We start from the raw sequence: 20,056 nt of genomic DNA, 5'->3' as shown, positions 1-20,056 counted from the left end.
TCTGTTGGGAAGGCGGAAGACTGGAGCTCGAAGGCGAGGGAACATTGGACCAGGAATTGTCCGGAGTAGCGTTCCGGAGGAGGCAAGCGTGCATCCGACACCGGAGGAGTCTGGACTCGAGTAGCGGAAGCTGGAGTTAGATCCGGACTTAGGACCGTAGGAGGACGGTTCAGAAGATGATCACGGAGATTCTCAAAGGTCCGTTCGTGACGAGCTGCCATCGCCTGCATAGCTTCAGCCATGAAGGTAAGCTGCTGCTCGTGACGTTGTAACATGACATCTTGCGTCGGCGGCTCTGTCGCTGAGTCGGCTAGGTTCATGTTGGCCAGATTGTACTGTCACGCTCACAGATACAGATCAGAACCCAATAGCACGACTCAGACACAGGCAGTGTTTCATAAATGTTCCGTTTATTCCGGTCAGGGACAGGCAGGGTCAGAACCAGGCGATCCGTCAGAGAGGCAAACTAATCCGAGCAGGGAGCAGGCAGAGAACTCGAGGTCCGATTACAGGCAGGTAGTAGTCGAAACCGGGCAGGACAGGAATACAGGCTAGTGACTAGCAATCACTGGAGAGCTTGGCAGAACTGACAAGACAATCTGGCAAAGGGCAGGTGAGAGTGAGGTGATATAAATACTGTGAAGTAATGAGGAAATGAGTAACAGGTGAGGGGAAGGGCTGGGGAGACCAGGTGAGGGAAGTGAGCTGATTGCCAGAGCCTGGAGGAAGGCGGGATCTGAAATGACAGGAGAGTTAAAGGTGTGCCAAACCAAAACAACAACAATAAAAGTGTCTAACTTGTGACACATACTGTACAGCCCAAAGTTGCACACAGATGAGCAAGTTAGGCCAACACAGGATATAGACATTTGCTGTTAGGCCAGTTGTTTGTTGTTAGGCCAATTCAGCATATACAGTAAGATGAGCACGTTTTTTTTTATTATGAAAAACACCAAACATGACTTTTTTCCATTTCTTTTTTTTCTACAATTATAATTTATTATTTTATAGGAATATATATGGTTGTATATATTGCTCATCTCCCATAAAAGAAAAAAATGTATTTGAGTTTGTGTTTTATTTGAGTTTGATGCATACAAAATACTGTAGCCGACTGTATGATGATTGTTGAAAATGCACTTTTACCAAGGCCAGCTCGACCAGTTGGTAGAGGCTCAAAAAAACAAAACTGTGTGGTCAGTCAAAAAAAAAAAAAATGGTTTGTGGTTATTTGTGTCCTATTTGATAAAAAATGCAAAGAAATAATTTGTCCATAGATTTCTTCTTGGTCTGGCAGTTAAAGGGTTAAAATATGATTATTTCTCTGCCCCTAGTTCGTTCCTCGCAGATTCTTCAGTCTCATCAGCCTCATCTTTCCATCTGTCCCAGTCAACGCATCAGCCTCCAGCACAATTTCAGTGTCTGACTCCATAGAGATATTGTCCTGATGCTGTACAGGGTGATGCCCCATGATCACAAGATGACCCCTGTAGAGTCTGACTCCATAGAGGTATTGTCCTGATGCTGTACAGGGTGATGCCCCATGATCACAAGATGACCCCTGTAGAGTCTGACTCCATAGAGATATTGTCCTGATGCTGTACAAGGGTGATGCCCCATGATCACAAGATGACCCCTGTAGAGTCTGACTCCATAGAGGTATTGTCCTGATGCTGTACAGGGTGATGCCCCATGATCACAAGATGACCCCTGTAGAGTCTGACTCCATAGAGGTATTGTCCTGATGCTGTACAGGGTGATGCCCCATGATCACAAGATGACCCCTGTAGAGTCTGACTCCATAGAGGTATTGTCCTGATGCTGTACAGGGTGATGCCCCATGATCACAAGATGACCCCTGTAGAGTCTGACTCCATAGAGATATTGTCCTGATGCTGTACAAGGGTGATGCCCCATGATCACAAGATGACCCCTGTAGAGTCTGACTCCATAGAGGTATTGTCCTGATGCTGTACAAGGTGATGCCCCATGATCACAAGATGACCCCTGTAGAGTCTGACTCCATAGAGGTATTGTCCTGATGCTGTACAGGGTGATGCCCCATGATCACAAGATGACCCCTGTAGAGTCTGAGTGCCACTGACCTCTACATGTCACTTGTTAGTTGCTTTTACCTTAAAGCGACTTACATATACTCAATACTGTGGACAATCCTCACAGGAGCTATTTGGGGTGAAGCCCAGGGACACAACGACATGCTGACTGCAGTGGGGATTGAACCAGTGCCCCCCTGATCCAAAGATCAACGCATGATCAGCCACAGCCTCCCTAGCCATATTATGTCTGTCATTAATGTTACATCACCCCTTATAACCATTTTCTTTCCTTTCTTCTCTTTTCTCTTCTCTTGACTGAATTAAAAAGTCCAGTCTTTAAGTAATATTTGAAGTTCTTTTCCTGCACCTTTTTAAGGCTATGTTTGCAATATGTATTCAAAGGTCACTTATTTAAATAAATCAATGGTTGCATTCGAATAGTCCATTTAGCTTAGGAACCTTCCTAACGGAGTGAAATGACCCGGAAGTCCCTCAGTGGCAGCCATGATAAGTGCCGTTCGAATTCTCTAAATTAAAAGGAAAGGAGGTTTCAAACTTCCTTTATAACCTCCTTTAGCTTAGGAACCACTGGACCTCCCTAACCGAAAGGAGAGGAGAAAATGCTGCCCCACAATGCCTTGCGGCCGCAGCATTTAAGACGAGGGAATGTCCGGTCGTTCATGGAAACAATCGATTATGAACGAGAAATGATATCATGAAAGTTACGGTTTAAAACGTATGTGGTAAGTTGCCAAAGTGCTTTGTTTTGAACGTTCATCAGTATTATAATCAAAAAGAGAAATATGAACGTTAGTTTTTACTGAAATGATCAAATAAAGTCAACATTTCACAGTCTTTACTGAGCTGTGTGGGGTTTGTTCAACTTTTAAAAGATGTTTGAATGGTGATATACACAGTGATAGATGTTAAGGACTAACGTTTATAATAAATACATTTGTATTGCTTTTAAGATCTTTTCATACAATCATACGTATTGGGATCATTTGTATTAATGTGGACCGGAGGGAGAGGGTGATGAGCATAAGTTTCACTTTCCTTTTTTATTTCAATTCCAACTTTGGTCATGAAGAATATGTTTCTCTGTTGTCCCCGTTCATAAAGCATAAAACAACAGCATCAGAGCACGGTGCAGAGTCTCTAGATGAGTTTACAGTAGTCCCTCGTTCTTATTAAACATCCATGTTGTAGTCCGCTGTATAGAAAACTGTAGTTTCCATAGTTTCCCCACAGCAGCAGGCGCACATTTATGACGTCCGCTGGCGCATCATAAACACGTCGGATAGTGAAAGTGCAGTCGATTCTCTAAAGTACCGCAGTCTCTTCTCCTAAGTCCTTTTGAATTCTCCTATCCACTATCCCTTAACCCCATGACGTTTCACTCAGAGGTCAAGGGATAGACGTTAGGGTTAGAACTTAGGAGCTGTTTATTTGGAGTATTCGAACGCAACCAATATCTGAGGTTAGCAAACAGATACTGCCTTTATCTAGAGAGCCAATGACACCCATGAAGAATTGATCCTCCTGCTAATCTTTTCATCCGCTGTATTAATAAAATTGCCATGTGTTTTCAAATTGAAAATAAGGCACCAGAACATTATACAAAATATATATATATATTTTAAAAGGGACCCGTAAGGCTTAATCAATGTTATATATAGATCTTTATATGATATCAATATTATAATAAACTTCAACCAAAGTCAACTTCAGGAGTGGTGTTTGACACAGTTTACGTTCAATTTCAACTATTTTAGTCTTATATTGACTCAACCTTTTTAAATAATTTACTTTAATTTAGAAAAGGTTTTTCTAAGAAAAATGTACAAAAAGATTGAAAAATACAAGTTGAATAGGACAATGTGGATCTATTTTCTCTCACCTTGTAATTACACAATCAAAGAATCTATAATACGGCTTTGGACTTCACTCACCAAAAAACATTTGTTTTTATGTTTTGCATTTGTACTATTTTGTAGTCAATTTGGACAAATATCTGTCGAACTAAAAATATCCTATAATTGCATAATGGTTTGAATATGTATACCCTGCTCACTCCGTATTATTTTAGGTACAATTTATATTTTAAATGTAATGAAAAAGCCAACTCAATAGTGTGTTAAAAATAGACTTTAAGATATTGTAAAACAAAAAAATGCGATATAATGTATTCTTAACCCTCCTTTATCTTCACATTTGCTTTACACCCTCTATCCTTAGCCGCGTTCACACCAAGTACTTTCCTGTACTTAGTTCCGGCACTAAGAGCCCTGGCGCTTTTAACCCCAGGGCACTTAGTACAGATCGTGTTCACACCGGAGTACTTTTCCCTGAGGGAAGATTACAAGTACAGTAGGTGGCGGTAAGCACCTTAAAGTTGTTTGCAATCCGCTACAAAACAAGAGAAGAAGAAAAACTTCCCGCGTATACTGTCTGTTGTTTACCTTCCGACCTCAGACATGATGGAGATGGAGTCGACTGGAGTTGTGCTGTTTGTGCTCATGTTATACAGCTTTGTAACTTCGTTAATGCGGCCAGAGCCTGAGCCTATTAGGCGTCCGACAAAAATCCGGAGCCGCCACACGTCGAATGCTATAATCGCAAAGTTTCTTCAGCATCAAAGGCAGTTCAAAAGCTTTAGGAAAAGGATTGGCCGACGGAAAGCACACATGACTGCCATGTTTCACCGTAGGATGGCTGATACAGGATCTGTTTAATCGCCATGTTGGTTTTCTTTATTGCACTCTCAAGACATAACATTAAATAGAAATATTTTAAATGTAACTAAAGTGTCAGTTGTACATGTCAGTAAACATTATATATAAAATAAAGTCATAACAGTAATAACAATATAAAATAAACTGTCCCAGGTGTAGGGATATTCTCAGCAGCATACACACCTTAGTGCAACGTTGTGTGTCGTGTGTCAGTATTTACAAAAACGATACCAAATAAACTGTTATTAAATGCAGTTTGTCGCTCATCCTGCCGCTGCGCCGACGCTTCCTCATGGCGCAGCGCCCACACTTCATCCTGGTGCTGCTGGCGCTCCATCTGCTGCTTGAACACTTCTGCCTGGCGCTCCATCGAGGTGAGCATCTTGTCCTCCGTTTCCTGGGCCTTGGTGAACAGCACCATCTGATCCCCACGCAGCGACTCATTCACCACGGCACGCCGGTCCTCCAACGCCTGGGCGGTGTCAAAGAAATTCGCATCCCGTGTCCGCTTTCCTAAGAGGGGAAAATAAGCAATATACAAGATCTTAGTCGCCATGTAGTTTTACAACATACTAGGAATGTGTTTTTTGTATTTTCACAAATAGAATTAAGGTTTCACAAATCTGAAACTGTGTTATAAAGAATCTTTTGACTCTCTGGGATAATCCAGTCCAGATTTGATGAGTCTAGGTATAGTGGTTTTAGATCAGGACCTGGTCTAATGTGGTCTACATGTAAAAAAGCACTGAAATCTCCCTTTTTTGTATTTTCACAAATAGAATTAAGGTTTCACAAATCTGAAACTGTGTTATAAAGAATGTTTGGCCTCTCTGGGATAATCCAGTCCAAATAAATCGGCTATGCAGCGATTCAAGAGGTTCAAACACGGAGGATTGTTCCTTTTTGAAGAGTGCTTCATGTATGCTTGAACTTTGTTTAATGTTGTTGAGGCAAGTTAAACATAAAATATGATGAATATTATGAAATAAACATGATTGTGAACATCAGTTCGATGCGTAACGTTCTTTCAAGACAAAGTTACAGTGTGTGTACCTTTGCGTTTGGTTGCTGGTAAGGAGGACGAGCTAGCGCTGTGATCTAGAATGCAAAGCTCGCTTGTTTCCAATCCCGAGAGTTATGAAGGGGACTTTGACAGGAGAGTATCAAGAACTACACAGTAAAAGTATTTCATAGTATTTGGGATAGTTACTTGTAACTACAACTGATTCCAACTTCATCAGTCTTATGAAAAATGTATGGCCAAAAATAATGTTATCGCTTGTCATTTCTGCACAGTGTAAAGGCAAAGAGTTAGAACCTTTATTTTGAAGAGTTCAGCGCAAGCATAGGGCAAACTAGCCAATCAGAAGCAAGGAGGCACTGGCGACACACCCACCTATGGAAACGAAACATTGAGTGGTATACATGTTTTAACAGTAAGAACAGAAAAACGGAAAAACGAGCTGAATTGCCGTTTTTCCGTTTTGGGGCAAAATTGAAAAACAAAAAAACGTTTTATTTTTTTTTTCAATTAGAACTAAAAAACAAACGGTTAAAACGTACCTTCGTCTAGAACACACATCTATTTAGATTTATTTATTTTGAAGTTGTTGCTATGGAAACAACATGACGGAGAAAAAAGTAATATCTTCGACATATAATAACGGACAAAGTAAAGAATGAAGTGTATGTTTAAATGTTAGCACCCCCCGAAGAGGCTCAAGCTCTTACGTTGAGTCTGGAGTTTCAATACATTCGGAATTTGACCGTGTAAAATGTCCTCTTGGGTTACCGTACAGCCAATGCGTCATTGGTAAGCGTAACGGACCCCGAACACATCTGGTAGGCCGAACACATATGGTACTTACAGCGGCACTACAGTGGCATTTTTTACTGCAACACTCCCCACACGCACACACACAATACACCCGCGACTGTTACAATGAAGGCTCGATAATCAGCTCACGGCATATAGGCAGGGGTAAAGTGGTATTTTTTATGAGTGGGGGGGCTAGAGGAGGTGAGGTCCGCCCCCCACTCATACAAAATACCACTTTACCCCTGCCTATATGCCGTGAGCTGATTATCGAGCCTTCATTGCATGCCCAGGCCAGGCGACGCCACTGGTCAACCCATTCAAAATTGATGGAGGCATTGGCGCATGTTGACACGTCAGTTCTCCGCTCAGTTAGCTTAGTTATCTGTTCTTTGGCAAAAATCACACCTCATAGAATACGGATCTCGGGGTCTCCCTCATGGATGAATAATAAGAGGTCTCCCTGCTCCCTGTGCGCAGATGCGACGCGTCATATGACGTCACATGTTTGGCATGTCTTGATTGAATATGCTTTATTTAAAACAAAAACAAGGACAATAAACAAACCAGTCTTCACAACGGCCGGACAAAATACTTTGAGCCGCCCTATAGCCAAAGCCCGAGACACTGTTTACTATAAATTGACGGGGAAGGGGGTAGCAATAAAGATAACACCATTAAACAGTTACACAACATAACAGACATAATATCGATAGCAGCGTCCCTAGCAACCACCTTGGTAACAATGAAAACGTTGTATTTACACAATTTCATGAAGTATTCTTCGTAATAACTAGCAAACTAAAGATCATGTACATCCACTGCACACATAATCTGAAATAACAACTCATATTTCTCGCATCAAATGACATGAAAACGCATTTTAATGACCAAACTAACCTTAAAATAGGCATTTTCTACCGAGAATAAAACGAAGGTCGGCCATGTTTTTTTATTTCTGCGGAGAGAAAGTTGAAGATCACGTGACATAGACGGCAGCCATCGGAAATTAATGGTGAAAAAAAACGTAGGGATCCTACAATTTCAGAGGCGTTTTTGTAGAAATACTACGTCCCAAGTTGTGGACCAACGTAGTTATTACACGTTTAGATGTGAGACTGGGTTGGTGACACCCATATTGATGAACTATATTAGGCCTTAAACTCCCTCTATCAATTTCCAAAACCGTTCACATTTTGTATATACTGTCAGTAAAGTGCAACTTGAAATATAACGAGTCTTGATGGATTGGGATCTGAAATTAGAGTAGAGAGTTTTTTTAAATATAAAGTGTGGTGTGGGGAAACAATGGAAGGTAGCCTTTATTCCAGGAGATGAGCCAATATCTTAACAATGAAAGGAGGCCTTCAACAAAAGACTTACCAAAAACATAGACGAAGTCTGGCAACAACTTCGCACCAAATATCTTCAAATATTCAACTGAGAATCCACCAACGCATGAGCTAAAGGACAGAATTCAGCTATGACGTTTTGATATAAATAATGTCCGCTTAGGTGCCCTGTTGGATGACCTCCAGGTCTTGTTTGATTTAAGCATGGAGACCAGCACTCTAGTAGACGCCAGGTGTGACGTGAAGTGTCCATCTTGGCTTTCACTACCTGCAGGAAAGCTTTCTCATCAGGGTTATTTTGGCCGGTGATGGATGCTGGAGAAAGTAGTGCTGTCATTATCCTTTGTTTGAGAGCAGCGCTAGCCAAACTATACACAGTGACTTTGGTTGAATACTTTTAGTTTAACATGCCATGGCAATCACAAAATGTTTACAATGTGTAAGCTACTAAATGCTGTTATCTGTCACTGTTACCGCTGAACTGGAAGTTATTTGACTTTTATTGTTTATTGGAATAAACTCAGGACAGCCAGATGACAGCATCAACCGAAGGTGTTCAGAGATCACAGAATAAAAAAACTCTGTTTCCTAAAACTACCGTATAAATAACCCAAAAATAACCCTGTATCATAGTGCCTGTCGTATAACGTTTTTTATGGTTTGGCTCAACCGGACACGCTTGTCTTCGGTCTGCAACACTCTGTCAGGTTCACAATAAGGATGCAGTGTAACAGTCGTGAACATAGTAAAGTACATTAAACTGATTTGTGTCTTTATGCTTTCTCTATTATCATAAATGTTCTCAGGAAGCGCATCACTGAACAAATCATTCTATATTTCAGTTCCTAACAACAGGAAAGCTGCAATTATTGGAAGGACGATGCTTTGAGTCCCCTTAAAGTTATAGTGTGTATTAACATTACATTTGGTTCTAGCTTGATGTTTGTTCTTCTTTTGCAGGAATCACTTTGTGGGACCGTGATGACCTTAAAAATCATATTGGAGAACGACCACAGAGCTATAATGATTTTGATATAGTTGCATCTGAAACAATTGAGGATAAATCTTCAGCACTTAATGTTAAAGCATCACTGAAGGCTAGTTTCTTGAGTGGACTGGTAGAGGTTGGTGGATCAGCCAAATACCTGAACGATAGTAAGACTTCCAAAAATCAGACCAGAGTAACACTGAAGTACCAAGCTACCACAAAGGTCCAAGAACTGTCCATGAATCATCTTGGAAGAGGCAATGTTAAGCATCCATATGTCTTTGATCAAGAAATAGCAACACATGTAGTCACAGGTATCCTTTATGGGGCACACGCCTTCTTTGTCTTTGACCGTGAGGTGTCTGTCAACGAGAACCATCAAGACATTCAGGGCAACTTGAAGGTGATGATCAAGAAAATTAGCTCCCTTTCAATAGAGGGCGAAGGCTCGCTGAAAATGGAAGACAAGCACAAAACAAATGTTGAGAAACTGTCCTGCAGATTCTTTGGAGACTTTTTGATTCAGAAACCTCCTACATCCTTTCAGGAGGCAGTAGAGGTGTACCAAAGTCTGCCAAAGCTGCTGGGAGCCAACGGGGAAAACGCAGTACCAGTGAAGGTCTGGCTGTTACCTCTGACATGTTTAGATTCTACTGCCGCTAAACTTGTCCGTCAGATAAGTATAGGATTAGTTGAAGAATGTCAGAGTGTCCTGGAGGACTTCAGTGACCTGGAAATGAGGTTCAATGATGCACTGAGAACTCAAACTGCACAGCAGTTCCCACAGATTGGAAAAAAACTCAAAACCTTTAAACAGAAGTGCTCTCAGTTCAAACTGGAATTCCAACAAACCCTGGCAAAGAAACTTCCATCAATCCGAGGAGGAGGAGAAGAAGAAGCTGTGCTCGCAGAGGAACTGAGGAAGACATGTTCTTCTCCTTTCAACAGCAAGGACCTGAACGAGTGGATGGACTGTAAGGAGAGAGAAATATACACCGTGATGTCTCTGACCAACATGATGACAAACACCAAGATCATCTCATCTCAAACAGACCTGTACAAAGAAAGCTTCAATGCAGAGCATGCTGTGTGTTTTGTCTTCACCTCGCTGGGAAGTGATGAACCGTACCTCTCAACTTTATCAAACTACCTTCAACAAACACCCAAACCAGACGATGCTCAAGATCCCCCCCCTCCAGATCAATGGTACAACTCAAGAAAAGAAATGGAAGCAATGCGGCATAAAGCAAAGCTCTTCAGTGATTTTGCAGAGGCCAACAAGGAGAACAAGAACATCACATTCCTGACGGTGGGTTTAACAAACGAGACACAGAAAGGTGCCAGCATCTACCTTTATACAGACGGCCTTTCTGACAATGAGAACTTTGAGCCGCCTTCAAAGCCTGCAACAGTAACAGGAAGTGATATAAACCACAACAGTGTGACGCTGAACATTTCTCCACCCACATCTGGAGCAGAGGACATCACCTCCTACTCTGTTGAGTACGGTGTCAGAGGAGAGGACGGCTGGAAACAAAAGACAGCATCCAAAGCTGAAGAAGTCACAGTGAGCGGCCTGAGTCCTAACACAGAGTACATGTTCAGATGCAGGGCAGCGACACCAGTAGGTGCCGGGCCAGCCAATGAAGTCAGTGGATCCATTCAAACCTTACCCTGCAGCCCTCCTGGAAAACTCCACGTTGAATCTACCTCAGGTGAGATATCAGTCAGCTGGGAGAAACCTGCTGAGCTCGGACAAGATGTCCACGTTTTGAGCTACATCGTGGAGTACGCCGAACCAGACCAACAGGTGAAAGAGGAAGATCTCCACTGGGAGCAAATGATGGCTGGAGCTGAGAAGGCGATCATTTCAGGACTTCAGCCAGAGACAGAATACGCTGTCAGGGTCAGGTGTGATTGTGGTGCAGCTGGAAGAAGCAAAGAAAGCATCGCTGTTAATGTCCGCACAACTAAACGTGCACTTCTCACAGAATTCCTCAAAAGTGAAAGCAAAAGGATCAACTCTGAATCTCCCTCAGTTTACAAACTGCCTCTGACAGAAGAAGACATGGAAGTTGATGGATGTCGGAGGTACAACTTTGGCAAAGAAAGCACGAGGCAAAATCGCACAATAATGCTTTTTGGAGCAACTGGATCTGGAAAGTCCACTCTGATCAATGGACTCATCAACTACATTGTTGGTGTAGAGTGGAAGGACCATTTCAGATTCAAGTTAGTTGATGAGGATCAGTCGAGATCTCAAGCTGAGAGCCAGACCTCTGAAGTCACTGTGTACAACATCAACCACCAAGAGGGCTTTAAAATCAATTACTCTCTGACCATTGTTGATACTCCAGGTTTTGGAGATACAAGAGGGATAAAAAGAGATGAGGAGATCACAGAACAGATTCTTAATCTCTTCTATTCAGAGCGTGGCGTCAGTGAAATTGACGCTGTGTGTTTTGTAGTTCCAGCTTCTTCAGCTCGGCTCACACCAACACAGAAGGATGTGTTTGATTCTGTGCTCTCAATCTTTGGCAAAGATGTGGCAGAAAACATCCAGGTTCTGGTGACATTCGCAGACGGCCAACGCCCACCAGTTCTAGAGGCGATCAAAGCTTCAGGTGTCCCATGTCCTAAAGCAGAAGACGGGCTGCCAGTTCACTTCAAATTCAATAATTCTGCCTTGTTTGCACAGAACCAATCATCTGCTGCTGACTCCAGTGGAAAGGAGGAAGATGGAGGCTTTGCTCAGATGTTCTGGCAAATGGGGGAAAAAAGCATGAAGAGGTTCTTTGTTGCTACTGATGAGCTAACAACCAAAAGCTTGATGATGCCAAAGGAAGTCCTCAGAGAAAGACAGCAGCTCCAGATCTCAATGGAACATTTAAAGAAGCAGGTTAAAGCTGAGTTAGCCAAGCTTGAGGAGATTAAAGAGACCTCTGAACAACTTAAACTGCATGAAGCAGAGATCAACAGAAATGAGAAATTTGAGATTGAAGTAGTCTTCATGAAGCCTTTTAAAGTAGATATATCAGGGTCTGGAGAGTTCAGCACCAACTGTCAGGTGTGTAATGTCACCTGTCACTGGCCATGTAAATGTGCCAGTGATGCAGGTAAAATGATGTGTTCTGTAATGGGACTTTTTGGAAAATGTAAACAGTGTCCAGGCAAATGTCATTGGAGTCAACATGTTAACCAGAGGTACAGATGGGAGTATAAGCAGGTTAAAGAAAGGCAAACATTGGATGATCTGAAACAAAAGTACCTGAAAGCCTCAAAGGCTAAGGGAACTGTTGAGCAATTGATCGACAGAATGAAGTCTGAATATCAGCGTCTTCAGACTGGAGAGAGGGAGATAATGAAGAGGTCTGCTAAGTGTCAGAACAGACTAGGAGAGATCTCACTGAAGCCAAATCCTCTCTCCACTCCAGAGTACATTGACCTGCTGATTGAGGGAGAGAAATCTGACGGCAAGTCAGGCTGGAAGCAACGAGTTGAGCTCCTGATGAACATTAGGGGACAAGAAGAGCTCATGGGTAAAACAAGGAGAGGAGAAAACCTGCTTTAAAGTGAAGAATCTTTAACTGAGGGCAACATCAAGACCAGCTCCAACTGAGACCAAGACAAGAGCTGAACATGATATCAAAGAAGAGACGTGTAAATACACAATTAAACAAGACAGGATAGTGAGTGATACTGATCAAGAGTCCTTGATGGCCAACACAACCAAGTGACCATGACACAAATGTTCATCGGACATGTCTTTTTTTTATTCTATTCTTACAAAGTTATCGTTTGAAAGATAACATTTTTCAAAGCAAGATGGTTGGTCTTGAAGAAATGCTGAAGGAGCAGCCGAGAGAAGCTCCTCCAGAGTCCACAGTGATCACAAATCCTTTGGATCAAAACCAAACCAAGACCAAACAGATGGCAGCAAGACCAAGAGGAGATCTATCAACAAACTGGAAGACGTCTGTGTTTTTATATCTGAGATGATCTCACCAACCCTGGGACCCATCTACTTCCTGTTTGGCATGTGTGTTGCTATGGACCAGGGGGAGGTGCTGCCCCGTGTGAGGCTGTTTGGATCAGAGGTTCTGTAGGAATATGAGAGAACCCGGTCCACCCAGCGCTGAGGTGGAATGCAGTTCAAAGTGAAATGTTGGACTCTTTACTTCACCACTCTACTCTTTACTCTTCTGCATCGGGTACCTTTACATTTATTACTATAGCTTCATTTTGATTATACTTTTACACACTTTTACCTGTGTGACATTTTGAATGCAGGACTTCTACTTGTAACAGTATCTATACAATGTGGTTTTATAACTTTAACCAAAGTAAAGCATCTGAATACTTCTTCCGTCACTGATACAACACATGAAGTCCAAATAGACCCGCACTCAGAGCTCTAGTGTTAATCAATGAATTACAAAGCTTTATTGTTCTCCTGCACAAACATCTCCCTGCAGGAGCAATCTGCATGTTCTGTTTGACAGGAAGTAACATGTACCATGTGCATGAAATGTGAAAGTGTGATTGTTTTGTGCAGAAATCATTAACGTCCTGACACCATCACCACCAATGGAAAAGATGAAACCTGCAAGTTTATTAAAAGTGATGTTTATTTTCTATTATGATCATTTACAAATATCAGATTATTGCTAAATGTTTTTTCTGCTCTTCATGTTATTTCCTTTGAGATGTGTAACTCTACGTGAGTTTTGTTAATGATGGATTGTATTGCTGAGTGTCCTGAAATGATACGGTGGCTCCTGCTGGATGATGGAGACCTTTCTAAACGTTAAACAATAACTCAGACTAATGTCAAGTTTATTTTAATCAGAACAACAGATATGAGAATAAGGAGATTAAAGAAGATCTATCAACAGCTGAAGGGAAAAAGTATAACTTTTAAATCTTGTATTTTTCACATAAAGTTTGAATTTATTTCCATTGTAATCGTTTTACTGTGTTGTTGTTTTAACCGGGTTATCAGCTTCCTGCTTAGTTTAACATTCTTACTATTAGTTTAATATTCTTTGAGTTTTAAAAACATTATACCTGATACTGATGTGTATTGATTATCATTTACTGACAGATGGAGAAATCATTCATTAACAATAAATACATGTCATTTTGTCTCAAATGTTTCTGGCCTTCTTTATCTCCTCGTTTCAAAGCCTCTAAAACATTTACCCAAATACTGAAGTTCAGTTTAGAGGTACTTGTACTTTACTTGAGTATTTCCATGTTACTTTATATGTTACCTCTCCAAGTTAGATTTCAGAGAATCACTAAATCTCCATGTAATCACTAAAGAAGAACATGATTAGACTGATTGCAGAGTCATTACAATGAGCAGAACATAATGTTAACCTCCAATAGTGTGTCTGACCCTGCAGTGTAAACGCTCCCTCACTTTAGATCTGAGAATGTATTGAAGGGTAGCCCCTTGAGATGGAGCATCTCATCTTCAAGGGGTCCTAAAACATAAACACACTAATTAGAATAAATACATCTGATTTAAAGATCTCCTATCGTGCTGTTTTTAGGCATATATTAAGGGTCTCAGATACATACAAATATATAAAAAACATGTCTATGATGTGTTTTGCTCCAATACCAAACAGATCATTCTAGCCTCATCCCTCCTCTGTTACTAAAGAGATGATTCTGGTTTAAAAGAAAAGAGGGGCGGAGCTTATGAGCATCTGATCAGGAGAATTCTAGCAGCAGAAACTCAGCTAAATGCTGCCGTGATTAAACTCCATATTTCATTTGTATTTGTTCCGTTCATGGTATGCAAAACTTAATGTATAATAATTGTTAACAAAACATGTCTCTGTAAACACACCATGGACCGAAAAGGAGCAGGGAGAAGAAAGTCATCTGATATGACCTGCGCCTTTCTAAAAAAAATGTCCTTCATATTTCTCTTTCACAGCCAATCAGAACAGTATCGTAAGATAATAAGAGAAACACAAAAAATACTTATTTCCCACTTGACAGTTAACAGAAAAAAACAAAACAACAACAACACCAAAACATCACATGTACAAGGAAAAGTGCAGAGGCCTGTACTACGAAGCTGGTTCAACCTAACCTGGATATGTTTGAGTTAGCCGGTTGGCCCAATCCAAAACATACGCGCTCTCGCTAAACTGTACTACGACGCTGGTTATCAAGTGGATTGCTCAAGCCGCCGTGTCCTATCTAGTTAGGTGCGCGTTCACATGAAAGGGGTGGTATTTGGAGCATTCGACCAATCACAAACACGGACAAGCGTACTGACAGCGCAGCGTCATACTTCCTGAATGAAAAGTAAACTTTAATATTAGACAAATATGAAGAAGTTAAACTTTAAACATCTATGACTTAAACACTTTAAGTGTTCAACGCAAGGTGAATACAGCTGGTAAAAGAAAAAGTGTTTGAATGCGTACATTAACAGGTTTATGAAATCACTGCCCCGTCCAAGACACGAGTGGATCTGACTTTAATTAGGAGAATTTGACTCGAGTGTTTCGTCAACTTAATGTGTTGCTTAAAATAATACTTCTGCATACAGTATGTGACACTGTGAGTGTTGCACGGCCAGATACGGCTCAGCTGACTCAGATAAGGAAATATATGATACATTATGATGTGATATGATATGAATGATAATGGGACACATCGACGTCTGCACTCACAGTGCCGCGGACTGTACGTAATGTTACTCTGATCCGGTTACTTATGTTGTGGCAGATATTTAAGTAAGCTTTCTTAACGCTAATGTTATAATAGTCAGATTGCTCTGAAGATGGGAGGGGATATTCTATTAATGTTCTCGTTCACACAGTCAGTTGATTTTGGCTGGCCGTCTTTCCTGCAACTGCAGTTTAAACTGTATTTCCTCTATCCTGTAATATGACTTGATCGCTTTAAACTCCGCACACACAGAGCTCTGATTGGTCAGCAGGCGGTGCTTTCACTGAGTTGATCTCTTAGCCTGCCACCTAACCTGCTCCGGAGCAGGTTTGCCGCTCAGCATAAGTTACCATGGAGATCTAGCCTGCTAAAAAGAGAACCAGCGTCGTAGGACCGGAAAGCCCGAGATTTCCCTGAAGTTAGCCGCTAAGCCAAAATCCAGCTTCGTAGTACAGGCCTCTGATCATGTTCCAAACCACATCAAGGATTCTCTCTGAAACAGTATGGAGCTCAAACTCTTTCTCTCTCTCAGGTTTACCACAAGGTGAGTTCCTTTTGATTTCCTGCTTCTTCACACATGCTCTCTCCAGTACAGGTTAGCTCTGAGTGTTAGCATGCTAATGTCAACACAGACCATATTACTTCCAGAACACGTCTCATTGTTTCTGACAGCAACGTTTCTGATTGGCCCGTGGGTGTAAAAACCGCCCACATTTTAGTAATGTGGTCATGACGCAGCAAATCTGGATCAGCTCCGTTGGTCCCCCGTTTTTAGAGATGTGGGTACGGAGGAAAAGAGAGAGGGGTTTGTTTCCTGACTCTTTGTGAGTCTCCTGACACACCGGGGACACACCGGGGACACACCGGCGACACACCGGGGACACATGGTGATGTAGAGAAGACATCAGAGAGTGCATTCTGCATGACAGGGGACCTTTAAAGGAATAATATGTAATATTAAACTGTCTTTAAAGGTGGGGTAGGTAATTTTGGAGAAACCAGCTCGAGTGCGCTAGAATTTGAAAATACACAACCGGAGAAAATCTGCCACTTCCTCACAGAGCCCCTCCTCCAACACACACGAACGCGCACATGACCAATGAGGGCACAAGATAAGTTTGTGCACAGATGGAAGGCTGACAGGCAGGTAGGCCATCCAGTTATTTTAGCCGGGCCGGCTCAGATGATTGGTCGTGCTTTTTACAGTACTACAGCTTCCACAGATGATATTTTTTATGGATTTTTTGTCAAAGCACTTCAGATATTCATTGCTATCGGGATGTTAAGAGCATTCCATGGAATATAACAACAAGTGTATCTCGAGCCGGTTTCTCAAACGTACCTACCCCACCTTTAATATTATATAATATAATGTACACCAACTCCGGTTCCACTGTTACACCGACGACACCCAACTCTCCCTCTCTACAAAAACTATTTCTGCAACCACCCACTCCCAGCTCACCAACTGCCTCACTGACATCAACACATGGAGGCAAAACAACTTTCTGAAACCAAACTAAACCGTCGCCTCAGGTCTGCTGAAGCTAACCTACTGCAGCCAATCAGGACGAAGCTCTGGACCTGGGGAGTGACAGGGCCTTCGCTGCACCCCCCCTCCCTCTGGACCTCCCCCCTCCTCCCTCCCTCTGGACCTCTGGACCTCTGGACCTCCCCCCTCCTCCTTCTAGACCTTTTATAATTTATATTATTGTATCTGCATTAGAGTTGAGTAGCACCCTCAAGTGGTGCATGCTGGGAATTCAACCACCTGACTTGCAACAAAAAAAGCAAATGCAAGAATGATGAGACATTTCAAAGAAGTAAATACCAAATAGGAAAGCACAGAAACAATTCAACATTTAAAGATGGTGTTCATGTGTCTTTCCCCTTTCACCTGAAATCACTGCTTTTCATTCATTCTCTAAAAACAGACAAATTCTGAGGTCTTTAATTAAAAAAAAGAAGGAGTCTTTAAAAAATCAGCAGAAGAACGACGGCTCGCCTGATAATTAGAAACTGAAGATAACTCGTTCTCCAAGGTTTTAAACGCAGCAAACTGAGCCAGGATGTCCTCATGAAGCGTGTTTGAGACCCCCTGCAGGCTTCAGACCCTCATCAGGAGAGAAGTCAGACCCCCTGCAGGCTTCAGACCCTCATCAGGAGAGAAGTCAGACCCCCTGCAGGCTTCAGACCCTCATCAGGAGAGAAGTCAGACCCCCTGCAGGCTTCAGACCCTCATCAGGAGAGAAGTCAGGCCGCATGCAGGCTTCAGACCCTCATCAGGAGAGAAGTCAGGCCGCATGCAGGCTTCAGACCCTCATCAAGAGAGAAGTCAGACCCCCTGCAGGCTTCAGACCCTCATCAGGAGAGAAGTCAGGCCGCATGCAGGCTTCAGACCCTCATCAGGAGAGAAGTCAGACCCCCTGCAGGCTTCAGACCCTCATCAGGAGAGAAGTCAGACCCCCTGCAGGCTTCAGACCCTCATCAGGAGAGAAGTCAGACCCCCTGCAGGCTTCAGACCCTCATCAGGAGAGAAGTCAGACCCCCTGCAGGCTTCAGACCCTCATCAGGAGAGAAGTCAGACCCCGTGCAGGCTTCAGACCCTCATCAGGAGAGAAGTCAGGCCGCATGCAGGCTTCAGACCCTCATCAGGAGAGAAGTCAGGCCGCATGCAGGCTTCAGACCCTCATCAGGAGAGAAGTCAGACCCCCTGCAGGCTTCAGACCCTCATCAGGAGAGAAGTCAGGCCGCATGCAGGCTTCAGACCCTCATCAGGAGAGAAGTCAGACCCCCTGCAGGCTTCAGACCCTCATCAGGAGAGAAGTCAGACCCCCTGCAGGCTTCAGACCCTCATCAGGAGAGAAGTCAGGCCGCATGCAGGCTTCAGACCCTCATCAGGAGAGAAGTCAGACCCCCTGCAGGCTTCAGACCCTCATCAGGAGAGAAGTCAGACCCCCTGCAGGCTTCAGACCCTCATCAGGAGAGAAGTCAGGCCCCCTGCAGGCTTCAGACCCTCATCAGGAGAGAAGTCAGGCCGCATGCAGGCTTCAGACCCTCATCAGGAGAGAAGTCAGGCCGCATGCAGGCTTCAGACCCTCATCAGGAGAGAAGTCAGGCCGCATGCAGGCTTCAGACCCTCATCAGGAGAGAAGTCAGACCCCCTGCAGGCTTCAGACCCTCATCAGGAGAGAAGTCAGACCCCCTGCAGGCTTCAGACCCTCATCAGGAGAGAAGTCAGGCCCCCTGCAGGCTTCAGACCCTCATCAGGAGAGAAGTCAGGCCGCATGCAGGCTTCAGACCCTCATCAGGAGAGAAGTCAGACCCCCTGCAGGCTTCAGACCCTCATCAGGAGAGAAGTCAGACCCCCTGCAGGCTTCAGACCCTCATCAGGAGAGAAGTCAGGCCCCCTGCAGGCTTCAGACCCTCATCAGGAGAGAAGTCAGGCCGCATGCAGGCTTCAGACCCTCATCAGGAGAGAAGTCAGGCCGCATGCAGGCTTCAGACCCTCATCAGGAGAGAAGTCAGGCCGCATGCAGGCTTCAGACCCTCATCAGGAGAGAAGTCAGACCCCCTGCAGGCTTCAGACCCTCATCAGGAGAGAAGTCAGGCCGCATGCAGGCTTCAGACCCTCATCAGGAGAGAAGTCAGACCCCCTGCAGGCTTCAGACCCTCATCAGGAGAGAAGTCAGGCCGCAAACCATCGTCAGCATTTACCCAAATAATCCATAAAGCTGAGGAGAAACTGGGGGCTGAGGAAACTCCAGAGAAATGTGAACAATCTGCTCAAGTGTTCTCACCTGTGCCGACACGTCAGCAGAAAGGACACAGAGGGTTAAAGAGGCCCTATCGTGCTCTCCTGTAGTGAGTTCTGTAGGTTGCAGTGCATGTCAACGGTCTGCAGAGGCTCAAATCCCTCAGTTCTAATTCTCTCACACACTCAAGAAAACTGGATGCAGAAACTCTACAGAAAACATACACAAATACAATCAATGCAAAACAACAAGGAGACACAAACAAAACCAACAACAACATGAGGTGTAAAACTATTTAGATATCGACTTCAAACGACTCAAAGAGAGACCTCACACGACTACAATAAAATCCCAAATAACTGAAATAAACACAAACCTCAATACTAAGATGCAAACTGACGGAAAACAGACTTTAAACGAACACAATGAAAAATAAAATGAGCAACAACAATGAGACCCAACAAGACAAAGTTGATGCATAAAGGACTAAAAGGAGACGCAAACAACAACATGACCAAAAGAGAAACAAACACACAAAAGACAGAAGAATAGATGAGAGGAACACAAAGACAGAAGAATAGAGGAGAGGAACACAGAGACAGAAGAATAGATGAGAGGAGGAACACAGAAACAGAAGAATAGATGAGAGGAACACAG

General features: G+C 43.1%; 1 protein-coding gene across 1 annotated transcript in view; it reads left to right on the top strand.

Moving 5' to 3' along the window:
- The window catches only part of LOC117475288, a 119,361-nt gene extending 99,985 nt beyond the window's left edge, over window positions 1-19,376 (top strand). Inside the window, exons 4-6 of the mRNA XM_034121476.1 lie at window positions 8,921-12,064; window positions 12,383-12,487; window positions 17,749-19,376. Of these exons, the coding sequence (XP_033977367.1) occupies window positions 8,921-12,064; window positions 12,383-12,487; window positions 17,749-19,376 (4,877 nt within the window). The remainder of the gene's footprint in view (window positions 1-8,920; window positions 12,065-12,382; window positions 12,488-17,748) is intronic.
- Window positions 19,377-20,056: the final 680 nt, after the last annotated feature.

This window comes from Trematomus bernacchii, unplaced genomic scaffold (genome assembly GCF_902827165.1).
Source record: "Trematomus bernacchii unplaced genomic scaffold, fTreBer1.1, whole genome shotgun sequence".
Lineage (NCBI taxonomy): Eukaryota > Metazoa > Chordata > Actinopteri > Perciformes > Nototheniidae > Trematomus > Trematomus bernacchii.
The sequence above is the reverse complement of the archived record's forward strand: the minus strand, read 5'-3'. Positions and strand labels throughout refer to the sequence as shown.